At 41.8% G+C, this 22,057-nt stretch overlaps 1 protein-coding gene across 7 annotated transcripts in view; it reads left to right on the forward strand.

Annotated features, from left to right (window-relative positions):
* The window catches only part of SYNE2 (spectrin repeat containing nuclear envelope protein 2), a 654,322-nt gene that overhangs the window by 454,326 nt on the left and 177,939 nt on the right, over nucleotides 1-22,057 (forward strand). For all 7 annotated transcript variants that reach the window (XM_033952730.1, XM_033952735.1, XM_033952736.1 and 4 more), the window contains 3 exons: nucleotides 359-492; nucleotides 2,905-3,109; nucleotides 16,962-17,144. In XM_033952730.1, the coding sequence (XP_033808621.1) occupies nucleotides 359-492; nucleotides 2,905-3,109; nucleotides 16,962-17,144 (522 nt within the window). The remainder of the gene's footprint in view (nucleotides 1-358; nucleotides 493-2,904; nucleotides 3,110-16,961; nucleotides 17,145-22,057) is intronic.

Genomic DNA, 22,057 nt, shown 5'->3' on the forward strand with positions numbered 1-22,057 from the left:
TAGACTGTGATATACAGCACTCAGTGGTGTTTGAAGACACTTTAAGCATATGCGATGATTGGGTGGTGAGGCGATATTCTTGGGGTAAATACCCCTTGTTTTTGCCTCTATGTCTCTGAGCATATTCAGCCTTTGAATTATATATATGAGAAGTCTAACGCTTATGTGCACAAGGTTGTTAATCTTTTTAGAGGAGTGACCTTTTTTCTTGATATTTAACCAGTTTGGTACACCCTCAATCACAAATAGTGATTAATTTTTCCCCATTGATATTTTGACTTGAGTTTTAATGGATTTCTGTTTTTATAACTTGCATCCATCTTAACGATTGCTGCATGGGTTGTTTTTTTTAATTCAGTTTGTTGTAGATGAAGCTGATGACACTGAAGGAAATTGGATGAAGCTCCAGGCTGCTGTCAATAACCTGAGAAATGACTCTTGTTCTTCAGCCATAGAACTTATTGAACAAAAATGTAAAGACGCATATTCAAGGTATGTAGAAAGGATTTAACTTGCAATAAGTACTTGCACAAAATAAGAGTACTGTGTAGGAGGAATAAGCCATGGTAGTGTTAATATTGCATAAGTCACAAAAGAAAACTATGAATTCACATCCTTATTCAATGTGAGAGGACATCGTTAAAGACCATACAATCCATATAGTCTGCCCATTCCTCAGGATTTATGCAAGTCCAGGCTACTCTCTGCATGGTACACTGACAAATCTGCACACAACAAAGGCGCCCCGACAATTGCATGCACGGACAAGTGCGCGCACAACAATGATGCTCCATGACTGAATCTACCATAAGTGGATATCTGGAAGGCTCTGATTTTCTCAGACTCCTCAGGTCCCATCCCTTGGGAGGGGCTTGAGGAGTCTGAGCAAATCAGGGCCTTCCAGATATCCAGTTATTTAAAGGGTTCCCATAATCATATGTAAACTTTACCCTAACACTAGATAACAAGTGAATGTTTTAAGTGTAGTGGGGAGGGGGTGGAGGGGGTCCCATCTAAAAAAGAGGGTTACTTTGTAACCCTCAAAAAGACAAAATAGTATCCACCATCGGGGCGCACTCCAAAATAGTATCCACTGTTGGGGCGCATTTGACGGGTCACCTCCCATTCAGTGCGCGCATTTGTCATGTGCGCAATTGTCGGGGCACATTTGTCGGGGCGCAGTTGCATGCGCGCATTTGACGGGTCACCCTCTGCATATCCCAGGATTCCTTGAATACTATTACTCTTTTGAATACCACAGATTCCAGTGAGAAGCTATATCCATCAGCTTTTTAGAGGCAAAAATGTTCCTTATTTTACTTCGTACTGTACCTTAATAACTGTGATCTCTTTTTGTAAAACTCCTTTTCTGCAAATCTATCTCCTACTTGCTCACTGTGGGTATTCTGAAAACCTGACTGGCTAAGTGTGTCGTCATTACTGGATTGGTAACTACTGTTCTAGAGGAATTCGCTATTTCTATTATTCTATTATTTCAGAATGAGTGCACCAGTAACTGCTGTGGCCTTTCCCAGAACCTGTAGTATCCCATCAGAGATTTGTATTCTTCCAGCTAACTCCTAATAGGAAACTTTAGGCTTTGAATTAACTGAAAATTTGGTTTATTTAAGGAATAAATGTACAAAATATTTCAACACAAAGGATTTAGGTACTTGGCCTTAACAAATTTCACTGGAAATCCTCCTTCCCACACCTATCCCACCTTCAGTGTCTAATTCTTACACATTTTGAATTCCATGAATTGTGAATTGTAATGGTTCACTTTTCAGGAGACATTTGTCCTCTAATATTCTTCACACTTTTACCTCTAACCCTCTGTTGTAGTTCTTTCCTATTTCATCTACTGTAAACCACGCCGAGCTCTACGAACGTGGAGATCATGCGGTATACAAACCTAAGGATTAGATTAGATTAGATTAGATTTGTCAAAATATCACATGAACGACTCCTGAGGTAAACCAGAGAGTCATGGGATAGGAGGCAGTGACCTACTGCGGTTTAAGAACTGTTGGAAGATAGAAAAAACATAGAGTAGGGGAACTCCTTAAAAAAAAAAAAAAAAAGACAGTAAATAAATAAATGGTCATCAATATTCTATGGGATCTGTGTAACGTTTTTAAATGACCTGGAAATAGGAATAATAAGTGAAGTGATTAAATGGCACTCGGGTACAGTTAGGTGCATGTTGTGACATACGTTGGCCGCTGTTGGGACCAGGATACTGGGTTTGATGGACCCTTCGGTCTGCCCCACTATGACAAGGCTTATGTACTTATGCATTTGTCAGAGTAAGGGCCATTTTTAGGGCCTGCTGTCATACAAAGTTTGATGTGATCTTTGGTCCACAGAGGAGGTGTGAAGGCGATGAGCAAAGCTCCTTGTTTTTTTTTTAGTTCAAACATTTTATTGATTTTATCACTAAGAAGAAAAGGACACAAATGGTAACAAGACAAGATATAGACAAAGCTGTACAATCGTCATCATAAATCTTGATTAGCAATGGGGAAGGGGAAAGAAGGTGCCAAGCCTTGAAGCAAAGCAAATCCGACAAGAAGATGCCACTGGAGATGTCAACTGAATGGTCAGGATTTTTTTTTTTATTAGCAGCTGGTATCAAAGTTTGAAAACAAGCAAAATACCAACTGCTAATAAAGGGATTCTGACCATTCGGTTGGATTTGACATCTTCGGTGCCTCTTCGTGTCGGAATAGCAATAAACTAAACATAGTACAGCTAGTCGAATCCTTGTCAAATTCAGAATACAAATCCAGCGCGTGTCATTGACTGCGAAGTGTATATATATATATAGGTAGAGAGAGTTCCCAGTGAGAGCTACACGACATCAACCAGTCCTTGTTAACGACTGTCACTGGCTATTGGCAGGTGGACTCAAACAATTCAAGATGCAGCAGAAGAGCTGCAGTCGGCAAAGGCTCTGTTGCAGCTTTTGGAGAGCTATACTGATTTGTATACTACGGCAGCGTTCAGACTGGAACAGCTTGAAGTAGAGTGCGGCCAACAGTCGAGCACTAATGTTTCAGAAGACAGTATGATGGAAACCACGAGGAAAAGGATACAGGATGTGCAGGTATGTGAATAAACCAGAAGTATATCAAGGTTGCCCCCTGCAGAGCATAGAGGATATTATTAAAAACCTTTTGTCTAATCAATTGAGATGGTTCTGTAAATATATATTTCAATGATAAATATCTCACTACACATTTACATGGATATCTCAAGAAAAAACTACCCCCTATTTGAGTCACTCCAGGTTTTAAAATTAAAAATTCTTTCCTTCTTTTTTGAGTCTCTCTGGAGACATCAGGGAAAATCTGAATATGTTGCCCCAGGAAGTCTTTAGACCTATTTTTAAAGAAAAGTTTTAATATCCAATCCTTGTCTGGAGCCAAAGCCACAGACAACAAGAGAGTAGCTGGAACCGCCAACTCTCTATCTGATTGTTCCAATATTGCTGAAATGTCCAATGACCTCTCCCGGGGTTCCTCCATGTTTTCTTCTTTGAAATGGGGCTTAGCAGGTAAGTAATACACTCTTGTAAGAGGAGGTAAGGAGTTTTCAGGAATTTCCAAAATTTCTCTCAATGAAACGTCTTGAAAAAGGATTAACAACGTAATAACGCCTATGTGAAATTAGCTCCCTGCACTTCAGTTAGACAAGGATTTGTCTTGCTTAATTAATTTGAAGTATATAAGTTCTGCTCTTAATAATGGATTCAATAATATTGAGGACTAGTGTGAGAACAGCTAGTTTGGTATTTCCTTGTAGCAATATTAAGTTTGGAATTATAGTTTAATATGTAGTTTGATCTCACTTTTCTGTACAAGATGTATATGCTTGGTAATATTGTAAAATGTTATAAATAAAATAATAAAAAAAAACAAAAAAAAAACCTTTTGTCACCCAAATCGGCGCGCATTATTTAACTCCTGTAAAAACGTATCGACGTTCACCACTGTTAGACTTATCTCCCTTTCTTTACTTATATTGTTTGTGTGCTTTTTAGTACATTTATGAGAATTTTTGATAGCAATTAATAATAAAACATAGTATGAAAGCATATGTTTAAGACGCAGAGAAGAAAACGTAGAAATAAAGCGTAGAAAAATTGGGTCAATGAGGAGGGCTAGGTAACGACTAAAGTTCACAAAATCGTTGCCTAAGCTGTGCACACCTTTCCGTGGATCAAAAATAAACCAGAAGCATAGGCCTGGCCCTAGCAGAAAACTAATATGGACAAACATGACGTGCAGTTCTTTTTAGCTTACATCTATTTAAAATTTGTGGGGAGGGTACATAGGGGGGAACTTAATTTTTTTAATTTCTATCTCAGTGTTTTAGTGCATGTTCTAATAAAGCATACTGTAAAATGCAAAGCTGAAATTGCCCCCCCCCCCTTTTTTTTACTAAAACGCGATAGCGTTTTTTAGCACAGAGAGCCACACTGAATGCTCTGCGCTGCTCCCGACGCTCATAGGAACTCTATGAGCGTTGGGAGCAATGCAGAGCATTCAGCGTGGCTACTTGCACTAATAACTGCTATTGCGTTTTAGTAAAAGGGGAGGGGGGGGTAAATTTGGTAACTTTTCTGTTTCAGATTAGGAATAACATGAAATCAAACAAATTGTCATTTGAAATGATCGCACATCCTTGTTCGCTGCATCCTTAAGGAGAAATGTAAAGATTTGATAGAATTATACACTGAGCCTGATGTTTTATTGAATTTTGGGGTGAATGTGCCTTGTATGATCTAGAAAGTGAGCACAATACCCCTCCAGCAGACAGCACCCCCACCTCGGTAGCCTAATCCCTCTCCATTAGGCATCCAAAGCAGTACTGAAAGAACAAGTTATGCACCTCGTCAAAGAGTAAAATGCAGTAGCCCCCCCCCCCCTCCACTTTCTATCACTACCAGAAGTCTCCAAGATCTGTCCAGACCCCCAGGTACTACTTGCATAGCGTTTTCACATCCTCGGCAGTAGGACAGAGGTAGTCTGTCTCCTGGTGGTCCAGCCATCAATTTTAAAATGGCCTTTGACATTCTGGGTCAGAAACCCAGAGCTCTGCCTAGTACTGTGCATAGGTTCCATCTACTGGAGTCTACGTCAAACCTCACTCCAGCCCATCTAAACCATCCCAGCCCATCTCAACTGAATGGCCATCTAAGGGATGCAGACTGTGCAAGTCTGTCCAGTACTGGCCTAAATCAGTAGGTGCCTAGGGAAATGGTGCAATACTGCATGCCAATCAAGTTAGGCACTGGTAGGTTTCTACAACTTAGGTGCCAGTATATTAGGCCAGGGATTTCTTGGCCTAAAATAATGTTGCCTAACACTTTCTGCACCAGTAGGCGCCATGCCGATGGTGGCACATAACTTAACCATTTTTCAATTGGGTTTTAATGGCATTTTCAATAATCACGTCAATTAAAAAATGTTAAACTCTGCACCAAAATCGGCCAAGCATTGTCAATCTAGACGCCATTTATAGAATCGGGCCATCTGAGCCTAACATGAATCATATAGTAACTTAGTGGTTACTCTTTGCACATATGCAAACTGTTCACATTAATTTATGTAGTAAATTGAGGGCATTAGTTAACATGTGCATTAAGCCTAATGACACGTAGACTGAGTTCAAAGAAGCGTAGGATGAACACAGAAGATTTAGAATCAGAAAATAATATTAAATATTGAACTAGGCCAGTTACTGGGCAGACTTGCACGGTCTGTGTCTGTGTATGGCCGTTTGGTGGAGGATGGGCTGGGGAGGGCTTCAATGGTTGGGAGGGTGTAGATGGGCTGGAGTAAGTCTTAACAGAGATTTCGGCAGTTGGAACCCAAGCACAGTACCGGGTAAAGCTTTGGATTCTTGCCCAGAAGTAGCTAAGAAGAAAAAATTAAAAAAATTTAAATTGAATCAGGTTGGGCAGACTGGATGTACCATTCGGGTCTTTATCTGCCATCATCTTCTATGTTACTATGTTACTATCTCATGATGACTTTCTCAAGGTCACACTGTAAGTTAGGAAAATGGGTTTGAATTCATAAGAGCTAGATGTTTTCCTCATAAAGTCAGCTGTTCTGGTAGACCGTACATCTACCCGCTAGGCACCAGCAACCTCTAGTTATAACATCATTCATTACCTTGCAGGTTTGTTGTGTATCAAAGCAGCTATATGCTGTCTTATACAAAGTACCTATATACAAAGTACCAGGGGATTTCCATTTCAGGCTTGGTCTTGTTTATAAGCAATGATAATGTTTTTTAATCTCTCTCCTAGAAATGCTGAGAAGTACCACAGGCTATGGCTCTGGAATTAATCTGTAGTCTCACTAAAGTAGCTCCCAGATGTCACATCTATTCCCTGACTCTGAACACCCTCTTTCCAGAATAAGCTACTTGTTAAAAATTAACCTTGAGTCAGTTTGCCTGAATTCACCTGGTGATGTTGCTCCTTTGCTAAGCTCAGAAGAGCTAATTTATGGATAATTTTCATGCAACACTAAAATAGAAAGTGCAGTATTCTCAATAACTTTACTTCAGTCTCCTCTCCCCAGTGGCATAGCGAGGGTTGGAGGAACCCGGGGCAGTAGCGTTCTCCCCCCATGCCCTCCTCTCCGCTTCCCCTCCAACGCTCCTTCCACACCTCCGTGTCACACTCACACGCTTTCCTTCCCACCCCTGGGCCTTTTTTAATCTTCACCAGTGTGAGCAGCTTCTCCGCCTGCTGCTTGTGCCTGGCGTTGGCATTCCCTCTGACGTCACTTCCTAGCCCTGCGACCCGTAAGTGATTTCAGAGGGAGCCAGGCCGGCGTAAGCAGTAGGCTAGAGTAGTTGCTCACGCTGGCAAAGATTTTAAAGGGATACGAGGGGGGGGGTGGCTTAAATTTTGTGATAGGTGTCGTTAGACATGATTCTATAAATGGCGCTGAAGTGTGATTGGCACGTGGCTGGCACCTTTCTTCAAGGCGCCTGCCAATTTAGATGTGGTTTACAGAACCTGGGCCTTAGTGGCAATAATTGGGTGCCATTTGGCAAGAATTGACACCAATTTGGAATTGGGCAGACATCTTGCTGCATGCTGTTCTTTTGTAATGTGCATCCAAATCTCGAAAGGTGCATCCTAAAAGGGGCATGGTCATAAGAAGTTCATGGACCGGTTGCTCCTAAACTTTACACACAGTGTGTCGAAATGGGTGCCAGGATTTTCACCTGGGTTCAGCAGGCAAAAGTCGTGGTGCCCAACTTTGGCCACCAAAATTGACACTCAGTGCTAATCTGTAATGGGCCCATTAGAAGATAGCATTGAGCACCACTTATTGAATCTAGCCCTAGTTACATAGTAACATAGTACATGACGGCAGATAAAGACCCAAACGGTCCATCCAGTCTGCCCAACCTGATTCAATTTACATTTTTTTCTTCTTAGCTGTTTCTGGGTAAGAATCCAAAGCTCTACTCTGCTTGGGTTCCAACTGCTGAAGTGTCAGTCAAAGCTCACTCCAGCCCTCCCAGCCACTGAAGCCCTCCCCAGCCCATCCTCAACCAAAAGGCCATATACAGACACAGACCGTTCAAGCCTGCCCATTACTGGCCTGAGTTAGTTGTTCTTACATAAACTATAAGTTCTTTCAAGAATGCCGTAGTCACAAAAATATAGCAGAAAGCTCCTCGGTGTAATTAGGATGCACTGCCTACAGCGCGTTCGCTTCCTCGGTGTAGAACTAGAATAGAACAGTGCTGTATTTGAATTCTGGCACGACATACGGATAAGTCACTACAGCTACCAGTTAAAAAAGTCCTTGTACAGAAGGCTGAGAGAAAACTCCCAAGGGAAAATGTATTCAGCCAAATAGTGATTTAAATTTGAATATGAATAATCCGAGGCTCTACTGTGCTAAATCCTACTGAAATAATCACTTGATCTCTGATTCACGTTGCTTCTTTTTTTTTTTTTTTTTGTTATGTTAAAACTCAATGCCCATCATATTCAAATTAATATTTCTCATTATTCGTATTCGGTACAGCTCTAGTAAGTACCACTTTTGCAACATAAATGTGTGTTTCAGCACTTTCATAAAGTGCTAGATTTCACCACAGTGCAAAGGGGGGGAGGGGTCAGTTAAGAAGCTGAGTGAAATAACTCTTTATATTTAATTTGATTTAATTTAAATTTTGAAGTCGTGTTAGGCACCGCAGAGGAAAAGACATTATCATTGGAAGAGACCCTAGACCAGTGGAGTGCCGTAAACCTTTTGAATCCGCGGCACACTAAACTCGGGGCCAAGGCTGGAGGGTCTCCGGACATGCGTGGAAGTTGATGTGATGACATCGGGTGCATGTGTGGCATCGTCAGGTCGACATCCGCACGTGCGCGGAAGCCCTGAGCTTGCTAACACCGGGAGGAGAGGCTCCGGCGAGGAGGAGAGGTGCCGGCTGACGGCTTACAGGATGTGCCTCTCGCCGCGAGAGGCACGTCCTGTATGTAGTCAGCCGTCACCAGCGCCTCTCCTCCTCGCTGGCATTTTGTGGCACACCCTGAATCTCACCGCGGCACACAGTTTGCGATACACTGTCCTAGACCAACCGAGAATATTTCTGGCACTTTTCACCTGCCTTGGAGCAGGTATAATTGCTGATGGGGAACTTTTTTTTAAAAATGTATATGCGATGTGCTGAGCGAAAAGGTACCAAAAGTGGGGTTACAAATAACAGAGATAAAGGCTATAAAAGTTAGACATGTAACATTAGTCAATATTCATTTTTGAGAGTTTTGTGTACTATACTACTACTAGCCATTTCTATAGTGCTACTAGACATACGCAGCGCTGTACATCAAAACACAGAATTGACAGTCCCTGCTCAAAAGAGCTTACAATCTAGTCAAGACAGACAGACTGGACAAGAAGGTGCTAAGGTGGGCGGATTACAGAGGGAAGGGAAAAGGAATGGAGACTTTATATACTGCCTTTATGTGGCTTTGGCATTTCAAAGCGGTGGGCACTGGAGGATTAAGTGACTTGCCTAGAGTCACAAGGAGCCACACTGGGATTTGATCTCACAACCTCTGGGTGCAGAGGCAGCAGCTCTACCAGTGAGCCAGTCTATCCTAGTATGGCAATTCTTATGCTCTTATGTGAGCTCAGTATAGGACAATCACTGATGAAGTTGGCTCTTAGGCATTGGTAGAATGAGGCATTATGACATCACAGTCTTAGCTCTGGAATGTTGCTACTCTTTGGGTTTCTGCCAGGAACTTGGGATCTGGGTTGGCCACTGTTGGAAACAGGATACTGGGCTTGATGAAAGGAATAGGGACTTGTATACCACCTTTTTGTGGCTTTGGCATTTCAAAACTGACATTCAAAGCTGTGGGCACTGGAGGATTAAGTGACTTGCCCAGGGTCACAAGGAGCAGCACTGGGATTTGATCTCACAACCTCTGGGTGCAGAAGTAGCAGCTCAACCAGTGAGCCACAGCCCTGCAGAGGGAATGATAAAACAGATATTGGTGCTTAGCAGGTGAGTTGGCATTTGGAATAGAAAGCATCTTCAAAGAAGAAGGCTTTGAGTCTGGATTTGAATACTGCCAGAGATGGAGGCCGACTATAGGGTCAGTAGAATGGGACTATGCCACAAAACGGCAGGTATCTAAATTGGGGTATGCGATTTCTGGGGTTAATTACTTTTTTTATTGATGAACATTTATTTTTTAAAGATGTTATTAGTTCACATCTGAGGCTGAAATTTTGCACGTTTACACAGTTGATATCCCTCTTTTCTTGTGATAGAAATAAACCAAACACTCCACTTATGGTACCTTTTTGCTCAGCGGATCAGATAGGTGTATTTTCATTACAAAATGAGAAATGCACCTATCTTTTTTGGACTGCCTAGCCAGGGGTGGGCAACTCCGGTCCTCAAGGGTCAGAATCCAATGAGTATGCATTGAAAGCAGTGCATGCACATAGATCTCATAATAATTTAATAATAATAATAATAATTTTATTCTTATATACCGCCATGCCCGGTGAGTTCTAGGCGGTTTACATCAATTAGAGTAGTATCTGCGTTGACATGCATATTCATTGGGGAAATCCTGAAAACCCGACTGGATTCCAGCTCTCAAGGACCGGAGTTGCCCACCCCTGGCCTAGGCCAAACAACTCTGTACATCCCGCAGCTTCTTTGCTTGTAAATAGCAGCAATGCCAAAAATTGACACATGTTTAAATCCCCCTATTTGTAAGGTTAAAAGCTACTCAAGTCTTCTAAAATGAGTTCCTAAATTGACCAGCCACAATGGATGATTTAAGCCAGGGCTGCCCAAGTCCGGTCCTCGAGATCTACTGGCAGGCCAGGTTTTCAGGATATCCGCAATGAATATGCAGGAGAGAGATTTGCCTGCACTGCCTTCTTGGTATGCAAATCTCTCTCATGCATGCTCATTATGGACATCCTGAAAACCTGGCCTGCCAGTAAATCTCAAGGACCGGACTTGGGCAGCCCTGATTTAAGCTCTTGCATCGTGTTAATCTGCTCTGTATCAGAGGAATGTACCAATCGGCGAGGTCTGAAATAAATGCTTGCAAACAAAACACCTGCACAAAAGAAGGAACGTTAACAGGGGTAATGATTGGTCATTCGATCTGTTTTCCTGTTGTAGCAATTTTCCTAAAAATGTCTCCCTCTCAGTGCAGCTAAGAGTTGTTACACAACATGTACACTTTCGTGCATATTTAGAGGAACTCTTCTCAGGGGTGTGTTCAGGTCAGGAGAGGAAATGATTTATTATTTATTATTACACACACAATGTATTTTCAACTCTGTGCATGTTATTTTCCGTGAAACAAATAACATAACATTATACCTATAGACTGCATTACCAAAAAGTTCTACGCGATTTACAAAAGATTATAAACATTAAACATAATTTGAATGAGTCAGCTAGTCAGGTATTTGGAGAAAAGATAGGTTTTTAGCTGTTTTCTAAAATGTCTGTAAGAAACAGCTGTGAGCAACAATGATCGAAATTCTTTTTCATGAGAAGCTGCCTGAGATGCTAAAGAGTGATTTAGGAATTTCTTGCTTTGACAACCTTTTACAGAAGGGAAATTGAACAGAGCACGAGTTTTTCTACTGCATCTGTGCGTAGCTATGGAAAAACTATTAGCCAGATAAGTAGGGGGCTGCACCATATAAAACCTTGTAACAAAAACTGCCCAGCTGGAACAATACCCGAGCTTCCACAGGCAACCACACAGAAGGCTTTAGGTACTGGTGTATTTCAAAACGAAAGTTTGCTTGTCATTTTTCTTTGGAAATTGGTGCAAATTTGGTGGGTAAAATAATGAGGACTTTGTTCTGCTGAGAATTCTCTGAACATAGATCAATAAAATATGAGTGTCTAAAAGATTATATTTAGCTATGTTTTAATTATAAATATAAAGTGTTTTCAAATTTTGTATGAGAGGAAAGATCTGTGATTCGAGATGATTTCTTGGTCAGTCCTGTGCCAGCAGCAGTGAGTAGTTTTTTTAAACATTGATCACCACTGGTTACATTAGACCTGGATCTTCAATGCTGGGCCAGATCCAGACACCAGCACTAAATAGCAGACCAGCAGACAAAGACCAGAATAGTCGTTAAAGGCTTGTATTGCACCAAGGAAATACTATGCCTGATATGGCCATGTGTGTCTTATTTTTTTAATACTTAAGTACTGGTTATAAATCATATTTTATTTCAGATGTAAATATCTTTTTAAGGGGCCATTTTACCATGCTGCGGTAAGCACTAATTAATTAGTATGTAGGCTTATAAGTCAAAAAATCTTTAATAGAAGAATATATAGTGTAACACCATTAGGGGTAGGAAGTGCTAAACCTCCCCACGATACCTTCTATACCACAGCTGTTTATGTAACCAAATCTTCAGGCCCTCAGAGGTGCCACCAAAAGCTCAATAAATCTTCATAGCAACTGGCTTTATGCCCCCTATCGTCATCGGGTCTCTTTAATTTATAAAGTGCAATGCTAAATAATCTTATTTTTGTATTTTTTCAATAAATAATTATAGTTAATAATAGTTAGTTTTAAACTTAACTTAGGTGGTTCAGCCAAGAGGGACAGAGTACGCCAACATGTTTCACCCTGTTCAGGTTTCCTCAGGGCACAATCCCTCAGAACTGTGTAACTCTTCACGACGTGGCCACCCAAATATTAATCTAATATTAATCATGTTGGCGCACTCTGTCCCTCTTGGCTGAACCACCTAAGTTAAGTTTAAAACTTTAACTATTATTAACTATAATTATTTATTGAAAAAATACAAAAATAAGATTATTTAGCATTGCACTTTATAAATTAAAGAGGCCCGATGACGATAGGGGGCATAAAGCCAGTTGCTATGAAGATTTATTGAGCTTCTGGTGGCACCTCTGAGGGCCTGAAGATTTGGTTACATAAACAGCTGTGGTATAGAAGGTATCGTGGGGAGGTTTAGCACTTCCTACCCCTAATGGTGTTACGTGGTAAGCACTAAAGCATGTTTTACAAAGCTTAGAAGGGCTTACCATGGGGTGTGATATAATTCTCAAAAATGTTAATTTCGCTGCTCTCTTTATAATCACTAATTCTTATTGTGTTTTTTTCCCTTATTTTAAAGTACATGTAAACCGTGCCGAGCTCTGTCTTTATAGAGAGGATGCGGTATATAAGCTTAAGGTTTAGGGCTCCTTTTATCAAGCCGCGCTAGCGGTTTAACGCGCATAATAGCGTGCGTTAAACCGCTAGCCGCTACCGCCTCCTCTTGAGAGGCGGTAGTTTTTAGGCCAGCGCGGGGGTTAGCGCGTGATGAAACGTCGCGCGCGTTAACCCTGCTAGCGCGGCTTGATAAAAGGAGCCCTTAGTTTAGTTTATAATCTTAATGTGTGCGCTACCCACTCACTAAAAAATATCGTTTATTTTTTGGCTGAGGAGGTATGTCTGCACTAATCAGTGTAGCCACATGACTGATTAGCATGGGATTTACAAGAGAGTCCTTACCACCTACAAAATGGGTGGCGGTAAGGCTCGTGAGCTATAGCCAAGCGCCCATGGCAACGTTAGCACGTGTCCATTAATGCTGAAAATAGAAAAATTGCTCATTTTCTGGTCATGGTAAAAAGTGACTTAGCATGCAGGAAAGACCCGTGCTAAGGCCACTTTTTTCCCTGTATCTTTATAAAAGGACCCTTAAGTGTAACATTACCTTTTGGAAATGTTTGTGGCTATTGCTCAAATTGATTACCTTTTACAAAAAATTCTGTACATTTTTATCCTACAATATTAGACTACCAGGACATTGGTGAGACTATTAAAAAGTACTGACACTTTTGCATTGTTTTAATTTGTGCAAAGCAGCATTTTAAATTAAATTTTAGCAACTCTTAGGTGGGCATAAGTTCACTTATTGATTTTTATCCCTTTTTATGATTTTCCAAGCTGCCTCAATGCTGATAGTCATCTTGTGTCACTGAAACAAGTAAAATACTCACTGGAATACATTAAGTTTTTCAGCATATTTTAAGATTTTTAAGATGTTAGAAGCGGCAATTTTTATTGAACATTAGTGATTCTAGATGGGCACAAGCTTCTCTAATAACTTGTATCATCATTTTTAAGTTTTGAGGAAGTTGGATAATTGATCCCAAGAGAATTAAAATTGGCATTAAAAAAATAAATATATATATATATATCATTGGCTAACTTCAGGCGCCGTTTATAGAATCTGGGCCAAAATACCAATCTTGATGCCTAACTTACCCCTTCCCCCCCCCCCCTTTTTACGAAGCCGCGTTGGGCTTTTATACCGCAGTATTAGATCCGACGCTCATAGAATTCCTGTGTGTCGGAGCTAATACTTCTATGTGTCGGAGCAGCTGGCGATAAAAAAGCCTAATATGGCTTTGTAAAAAGTGGGGGAGGGTTAATTTTTTAATTGGCTCAATTGTCACCATTATTTGAAAGTGCCATTTAAAAAAATAATTTAAAAAATGAATTAGCTGGTAGGAGGGTTTTTTTTAAGTTCAATCATCTTTATTGATATTTTAAGATATATAACAGTCGGGCAACAATGACCAATAATCCAGGTCGTTAATATCAATAAAAATACATTTTGTCAATCCTTACCCCAAAAGAAAGTACAGTAGGAAACAGGAGTTTTAACTCAGTATGCACCTATCGCCTCAATGTAACTGTTTACACTGAGGTGCCTACCGGTAAGTAGGCATGGTTAGGGGTGGTTTCGGGTGGATTTTGAGTGTGATTTGACTTAGGCGCTTAGGCCAAGAAAACCCTGACCTAAATGGCAGTGCGCCTAAGGATTCAACGCCTACTGGCAGCTAAGACTGCTTAGGTGCTGTTAGGTGCGATTCTATAAATGGCTCCTAGCAGACAATTGACAATCACTCTCAACAGAGCCTAGGAGTTAGGCACCGTTTATAGAATCAGGCCCTTCATTTATAAGTTCACTTTATATATTTACGAGTTATTTATTTTAAAAAAAATGTGTATACTGCCTAAGCTCTAAGTGGTTTCCAAGCAGCAAACATTCATAAAATTAAAATGACATCCAACCACCATTATCTACATTTAACATCTTGTCCACATAAAATATACATTATTTTCTGCAGTCTACAAGCAGGCAATAATGAACATCCTGCATCATAATGTTGCCCAAAATTGAAACAAATGGAACTTGTTGTGACCTCTACTTTAGAATTGTTTTGTTATTTTTTAGAGCCTCTCTCCCTCCCCATGTTGGGACCCTATTGTAAGATAGAAACATGATGGCAGATAAAGGCCAAATGGCCCATCCGGTCTGCCCATCCGTAGTAACCATTATCTCTTCCTCTCTAAGAGATCCCATGTGCCTGTCCCACGCTTTCTTGAATTAAGACACAGTCTTTGTCTCCATCACCTCTAGCAGGAGCCTATTCCACACATCTGCCACCTTTTCTGTAAGAAAAAGTATTTTCTCAGATCACTCCTGAGCCTATCACCTTTTAACTTCATCCGATGCCCTCTCACTCCAGAGCTTCCTTTCAAATGAAAGAGATTTGCCTTATGTGCATTTATGCCGTGTAGGTTAATTTAAAAGGGATTTTTTTTCCCTATTCTTTTAAAGCACTAGTGTCCTCTGACCTCTAACAAAGAAACATAAACCTGATACTGCTAGAGCTTGGTTGTTGAATACTGAGAATCCACAGGAGTTATTTGGAGACTGAAAATAATTTCTCTTGGTCAGGTTTTTTTTGCTTGAATACCTGCTCTTTTTTGCAGATTCTTAAAAAATGTTTTCTCTTATCAAACGAAAAGTTCACTTTTGATTTTTTACAATCATTTTACATTTGCCAGTGATTGCTGACTCTAGAGGGAAGTGTGTGTTTGTTCACCTCCCTCTAATATGTTCTGTTGTCAGCTCTTGTATTGTTCATATTTGGAGATGGTTGCACTCTTTCCATAATGATTGCTATACTTTCAAGAATTTCTTCAAAACACACAAGTAATTTTCTCAAGGAAATGCAGCCATAAACATTGGTGATGTCACCTGACAGCAGCCATGCATATTATCGCAAGCATATAAGAACATAAGAATTGCCGCTGATGGGTCAGACCAGTGGTCCATCGTGCCCAGAAGTCTGCTCACGCGGCGGCCCTTAGGTCCCTAACTGAGACTAGCTTTACCTGCGTATGTTCTGGTTCAGCAGGAATTTGTCTAATTTTGTCTTCAATCCCTGGAGGGTGTTTTCCCCTATATCAGCCTCCGGAAGAGCGTTCCAGCTTTCTACCACTCTCTGAGTGAAGAACTTCCTTATGTTTGTACGGAATCTATCCCCTTTTAACTTTACAGAGTGCCCTCTCGTTCTCTCCACCTTGGAGAGGGTGAACAACATGTCTTTATCTACTGTCTATTCCCATCATTATCTTGAACATTTCGATCATGTCCCCTCTCAGCCTCCTCTTTTCAAGGGAGAAGAGGCCCAGTTTCTCTAACCTCTCACTGTACGGCAACTCCTATCAGAGTTTTAATGGGCTCAGCCACTGACTCTCAAGCCTCGCATTGAAGAATGCTGGCGTAGAAGGACTGAGGTTGAGATAGACACTAGAGAATGACACGGGATGGTTTCCCGCAGTTATCCGCGGGGACAGGAATGGTGATGAATTTTCTCATCGTGTCATTCTCTACTCATACTACCTTGCTGAGTACCAATAGCTATATGGACTGGTATTGGGATGGCCAGTGCTGGCATGAGAATGATGATGCACTAGGAAGGAAAAGATTAAAAGTAGACTAGCTTATTTATTTAATTTATTTATTTATCACATTTATAATCCGCTTTGATCAAAGTGGCTCACAATTCACATACACAGTCTGAATACATACAGTTTTACAAAACTACCCATAGAGTGGTGGAAAACTGGATCGCTCTTCCGGAGGCTGTTCTAGGGGAAAACACCCTCCAGGGATTCAAGACAAAGTTAGACAAGTTCCTGATGAACCAGAAAGTACGCAGGTAGGACTAGTCTCGGGGCACTGGTCATTGAGGGGCCGCCACGGGAGCGGACTGCTGGGCATGATGGACCACTGGTCTTGACCCAGCAGAGGCAATTCTTATGTTCTAAAACAGGTTGTCATCCACTGAGATGTTGCCAGTATTTATAGCTGTATTTCCCTGCTGTCTATGGAGAACCTTTATACAGGTAAGCAAATCCCCTATTTCATTCTTGTTTCTACAGTGGCTGCCTGTTGTACTTTTGTTTGCAGTGTTTCTTCCTTATATAGCTTCTTAGAGAGCTGAGAAAAAAGGACAAGGAAGAAATTAAATTCTTGATAAATGCAGAAATAAGACGTTCTTCTTCTTTCCAATCTTAACAGAATTTTCAACAGAACCTTCAGAATGTAAAAATGGCCTTCCTCCAGATTTCGGAGTTGGTGGACCAGCTGGTAAAACAGTCAGGCCCAATAGCACCAGATATTGTCCTTTCTGACAGACTGCGCTCATCCCAAAGGATATCTGATCTAGAAAGGAGATTGTCTGAAAAATCAAATGAATTTAAGGTACGTTAGATCTGAGCTCATCAGGTAACGTTTAGGGCTCCTTTTACTAAGGTGCGCTAGTGTTTTTAGTGCGCGCTGAAGATTAGCGTGCGCAAACCCCGCGCTAAACGAAAAATACTAATGCAAGCTCTATGAAGGCATTAGTGTCTAGCGCTAAGCACATGCTAAAATCGCTAGCGCTCCTTAGTAAAAGGAACCCTTAGTTCAGCATTGTACTGTACTGAAATCATAGACACTTCTGTCTGGAACAGTGCGCACAGCCCGCTCTGCTGCTTCACGAAGACTTTGTCAGGCTTCAGTGTTCTTGTGTTTTATTTCCTGGACAAAATGTAATCACATGGCATTCCCTCTTAACTTTCTTTTCTCTCAATTATTTGAGAGCATTCTTTCTTCGATTACCTAAGATTCCAAGTGCAGTAGTATTTTCAGGACTAAACAAAGATTTGTGTAAAAAATTGTTCCATATAGATAATAATAATAACAGTTTATATACCGCAATACCGTTAAGTTCTATGCAGTTTACAATAGATTAAGCGAGGTACAAATTGATTGAATTTAAGAGGGGGGGAAGAGGAGAGTTAATAGGACCGGAAATGCGTTGTTGAGGAGAAAGAGATTAATAGGACAGAGGAATCACTATGGAGGAGAAAGAAGATGAGTGGGTCACTTGTCTAGATACTTTAGGAACAGTTAGAGTTTTTAGATGTAGATGGTATTGTTCAGGTAAGAAAACATGGTGTGACAGGAATTGGACGTAAAACTGTCTTTAAATTGGAGAACCATGCTTTATACAGTGTGATATTGCACTGTGATAGAGATTTATATGTTCGAGCTAGACATCCTGAACACAAAATTGAATCAGTCATATACATATATAGCAGCTACTCCTAAGGTGTCGATATTCAAAAGGGTTTAACCAAGCAAGAGAGGCTGCGCTGGTCAGCTGCCCATATTCAGTGACACTTGGCTGGGTAGTGTGCTGTTGAATATGACTGCTAACAGACAAAAAAACCCCAAAAAACCCAGAACCAAAGTCCCACAAATGAATCACCAAAATAGGAGATTGGGTTGTCTGTCCCAGAACCTATTTCCAAACAAACTGCAGGATACTCTGGACAAAATATCTTGAATTTTTAAACAAAACTCTATTATGGCACATTAACTAGACCCAACACGATCTATCTTTCGACTGTAATGAGCCTGCCTCAGGGGGGTCGTAAAACATCTAATATAATAAAATGATAGGCCGCGCATGTGCATTCAAAAATCGTGTTCCCTGATCCCGTCGTGGAAACACAAGTGCGCATGCGCGGGTTTTACGTCACCTGCTCTCCACCTCGCACCGCCAACGATCTCTGTTCCTCTTGCACCACGGCACGCCACGCATGTCCACCGCCGACCTCGAGCTCCTGAGGGTCGGCGCCGCGAGCCGCCCGGCCGGTGCTGAGGCCCTGCTTCCCACTCTGCACCACGATCGAGAGAGGAGCTGCGGTGGCGGCTTTCAACTAAAAAAAAACAAAACAGCTGAAGATAGCAGCTCTCACCCGGCTCTCACAGGAAAATGGACAGGGGAAGAAATGCTGCTGCAGCTGCTGTACAGGGAAGTGGGGAGGGAGGAAAATGCTGCACAGGGAAGTAGGGAGGGGGGAAATGCTGATGCACAAGGAAATGGAGGTGGAGGGAATGCTGATAGGAGCCGCATGCTGGACAGGGGGAGCAGGTAAGGAGTGCTGCTGGACAAGGGGAGCAGGGAAGAGGATCAGGGGGAGAAAGTAAGAAGTGCTGCTGGGCAGGGGGAGCAGGGAAGAGGGTCAGGGGGAGAAAAGAAGGAGTGCTGCTGGACAGGGAGAGCAGGGAAGAGGAACAGGGGAGCAGGGAAGAGAAACAGGGGAGCAGGTAAGAAGTGCTGCTGGACAGGGGAAGCATGGAAGAAGTGCTGCTGGACAGGGGGAGGTAAAAGGAAGGGAGAAGGCCTACTGCTGGACAGGTGGAACAGGCAAGGGGTGATGGTTGACAGCCGAGGAAAGAGAGAGACAGAAAGCGGCCAAGGGGAGAGAGAGAGAAAGAAAGAATGAAAGACAGACATACATATATTCTAGCACCCGTTAATGTAACGGGCTTAAAGACTAGTATCATATATATATATATATATATAACTTCCCAGCATAAAAGGAAAAAGGTAACTTGTCTAAATTTGTCCAGCATCAACCTCTTCACCTCTAATCTTTCTCAGAAAAAACACAGGAGAAAAAACGTGCTGAGGCAGGTTCGTGTTGGGTCTAGCTGATGTCACAAAGAGTCCAACAGGAAGAAGGCCCACAAACAAGGTACAAGCAAGGAATACAGTGGACCGGACAAAAAGCTTTCCACCAGAGCCAGATGGATAAAATCAAGGATATTTTATTTCAGTCCAGAAAAGCATACAGTAAAAGAAGACCTGACACAGAATATATGGTCCAGCAAAAGTTTTTTGTAAGTGCTCATGTATTCCAGTCATAAAATTTTTACTGGACCATATCCTGAAGGTGGTTCATAGTTTTGCAGGACACTAACTTGTAAAGGATTCGAGAATCCTCTGTGAAGTAAAAGATTGATGTTTTTACCTTGTTTTAAGAATTGATATCTCTCAAAGCGATATTAAGTTTACTGTGATCCCTGATGCAGGCGAATTGATATGCTGAAACACAGTGCTGTGACAGGTCTTCTTTACTGTATGCTTTTCTGGACTGAAATAAAATATTCTTGATTTTATCCAGCTGGCTCGAGTCTAGCTTATGTACCATAATAAGGTTTTGTTTGATGATTCAAGATATTTTGTCCAGTGTACTGTATCCAGCAGTTTGTTTGGGTTGTCCCAGAACTTATTCCTGTTTTAGTGAATATGGGGCTCATTTTTCAAAAAAAGAAAAATGTCTAAAAGACAGCATAAACTGGCATGTGAATGTTTTAATCACCAAAACGTCAACGTGCTGATTTTCAAAACTGACGTTTCAGACATTTTGCAGGTCATTTCCCATCCGGTGCATCTAAATCTTAAGGAGGCGAGTTAGAGGCGTATTTTGGGCAGGATTAGGGCGGCCTTAGGACTTACACATCTTGCAGGAATAATCAAACCTTTGTGAAGATGCCCAGAGCAGAGTTAGACCTGTTTTAAAAGTGCACAAGTGCCAAAAGGGTACCCAAACTGATCAGATGATCACTGGATGCATGAAGGCATGACCTCCTACAAAACTCTAATGGCCACTGACCCCCTTCCCACTCTCCAAAGATGTGTAAAAAACAGTGCAGAGTAATAGGACAGAGTACAATACTGGGGTTCAAAAAGGGACTGGATGAATTCCTGGAAGCGAAGGGGATTGCAGGGTACAGATAGAGGGTTACTCTACAGGACATTAAGCGAAAAGCGTATGAGAGTTTTAGGGTATGAGCACTATCAGGTCATGGACCTGAGGGGCCGCGCGTGAGCGGACTGTCGGGCATGATGGACCTCTGGTCTGACCCGACAGGGGCAATACTTATGTTCAGCCTCTCTGACAGCTGCAGATATGGGAAATCCTAGTCGAGTAGCCTGGTGAGTGGTGTAGTGAAATCCAAAGAAAACATAGCAAACAACTCCACGACAAATGTCCAAGGAGAAGAAAGTGGTGAAGGAAATGTGCCTATCAACCTGGGATAAAAATCGAGTTTATTAAAAGCAAATGAACAATGCAAAACAAGACCCGACACAGTTTCTGTTTCGGCTTCAAGGCGGAAGCCTGCCTTCAGGGGTATCTTTCATCTTCTTGGAAACGCCAAGTAGCAAGCATGAAAAGTGAAACCAGGTAGTGTGGTGAACTATAGAGAGGGGAGATGCAGGCCCATACCCCACCCTACCCATTACATTTATTGTGGAAAGTGTGAGCCAATCAAAACCTACCCAAAAGGGCTGTGGCTTAGTGGTTGAGCTGCTGCCACTACACCCAGAGGTGGTGAGATCAAATCCCGATGCTACTCCTTGCGACCCTGGGCAATTCACTTCATCTTCCAATAACCACCGTTTTGAAATGCCAAAAGCTACAAAAGGCGACATACAAGTCCCCATTCCCTATCCGTATACTGCCATATAGGTGACACCTGCAGCCATAAGGGTTATTGGGGGTGGTAGACAGGTGGGTATAGTAAGGTTTGGGAGAGTTTTAGAGGGCTCACCATACACTCTAAGGGAGTTATGGTGAAATGTGTACTTGGCACCCATTATGTGACTTTCACAGCAGTGCCACCTAAGGTGCCCAAATGCTTTGTTGGCATGTCTGTATAGCCAGTCCATTAAAATGCTGGCCTCCTCCTACGTCCAAATGGGCTTGTTTTGGACATTTTGATGTTTGAAAATGTCCAGCAAAGACAGATGTCCTAAGGGCCAAAACATCCAGACAAATCATTAAAAAAAAAAAAAAAAAAAGATAAGACATCTTATGGTTTCAAAAAAGGTCATTTTCCCAACCTGACTTTTGAACATCCTTGCAGAAACGTCCAAAGTCGTACTTTGACGTCCTATCGAAAATACCCATCAATGTCTGCTAATCAGCCTTCTTTCCCTAAGCAGGGACCTTCTGGGATTGGAGCGTGTACAGAGCCAGCACTAGCAAGTCAGCAGTGATATTCAATCCGCTTACCACCTAAGCAAGCACATATACTTAAGACAGGTTAACTGTGCACTGATGTCAACATCGCACAAACCCAGATATTCAGTGCCAGGAGCTGCACATGCCTTAACATTGAATACCTGGGGTTAGTTCAGCCACTTAACAACGCAGGCTGAAAATTACTCCCAGGCTGTCCTAACTTAATACGCCATGTAAACTGGGCACTGGTCCGATAGCAACCAGTGCCTGGTTTAACGTCCAGGTCAGTGCACATACCTGGATATTCAGTGC

The sequence above is a fragment of the Geotrypetes seraphini genome, chromosome 7 (genome assembly GCF_902459505.1).
Source record: "Geotrypetes seraphini chromosome 7, aGeoSer1.1, whole genome shotgun sequence".
NCBI classification, from domain to species: Eukaryota; Metazoa; Chordata; class Amphibia; order Gymnophiona; family Dermophiidae; genus Geotrypetes; species Geotrypetes seraphini.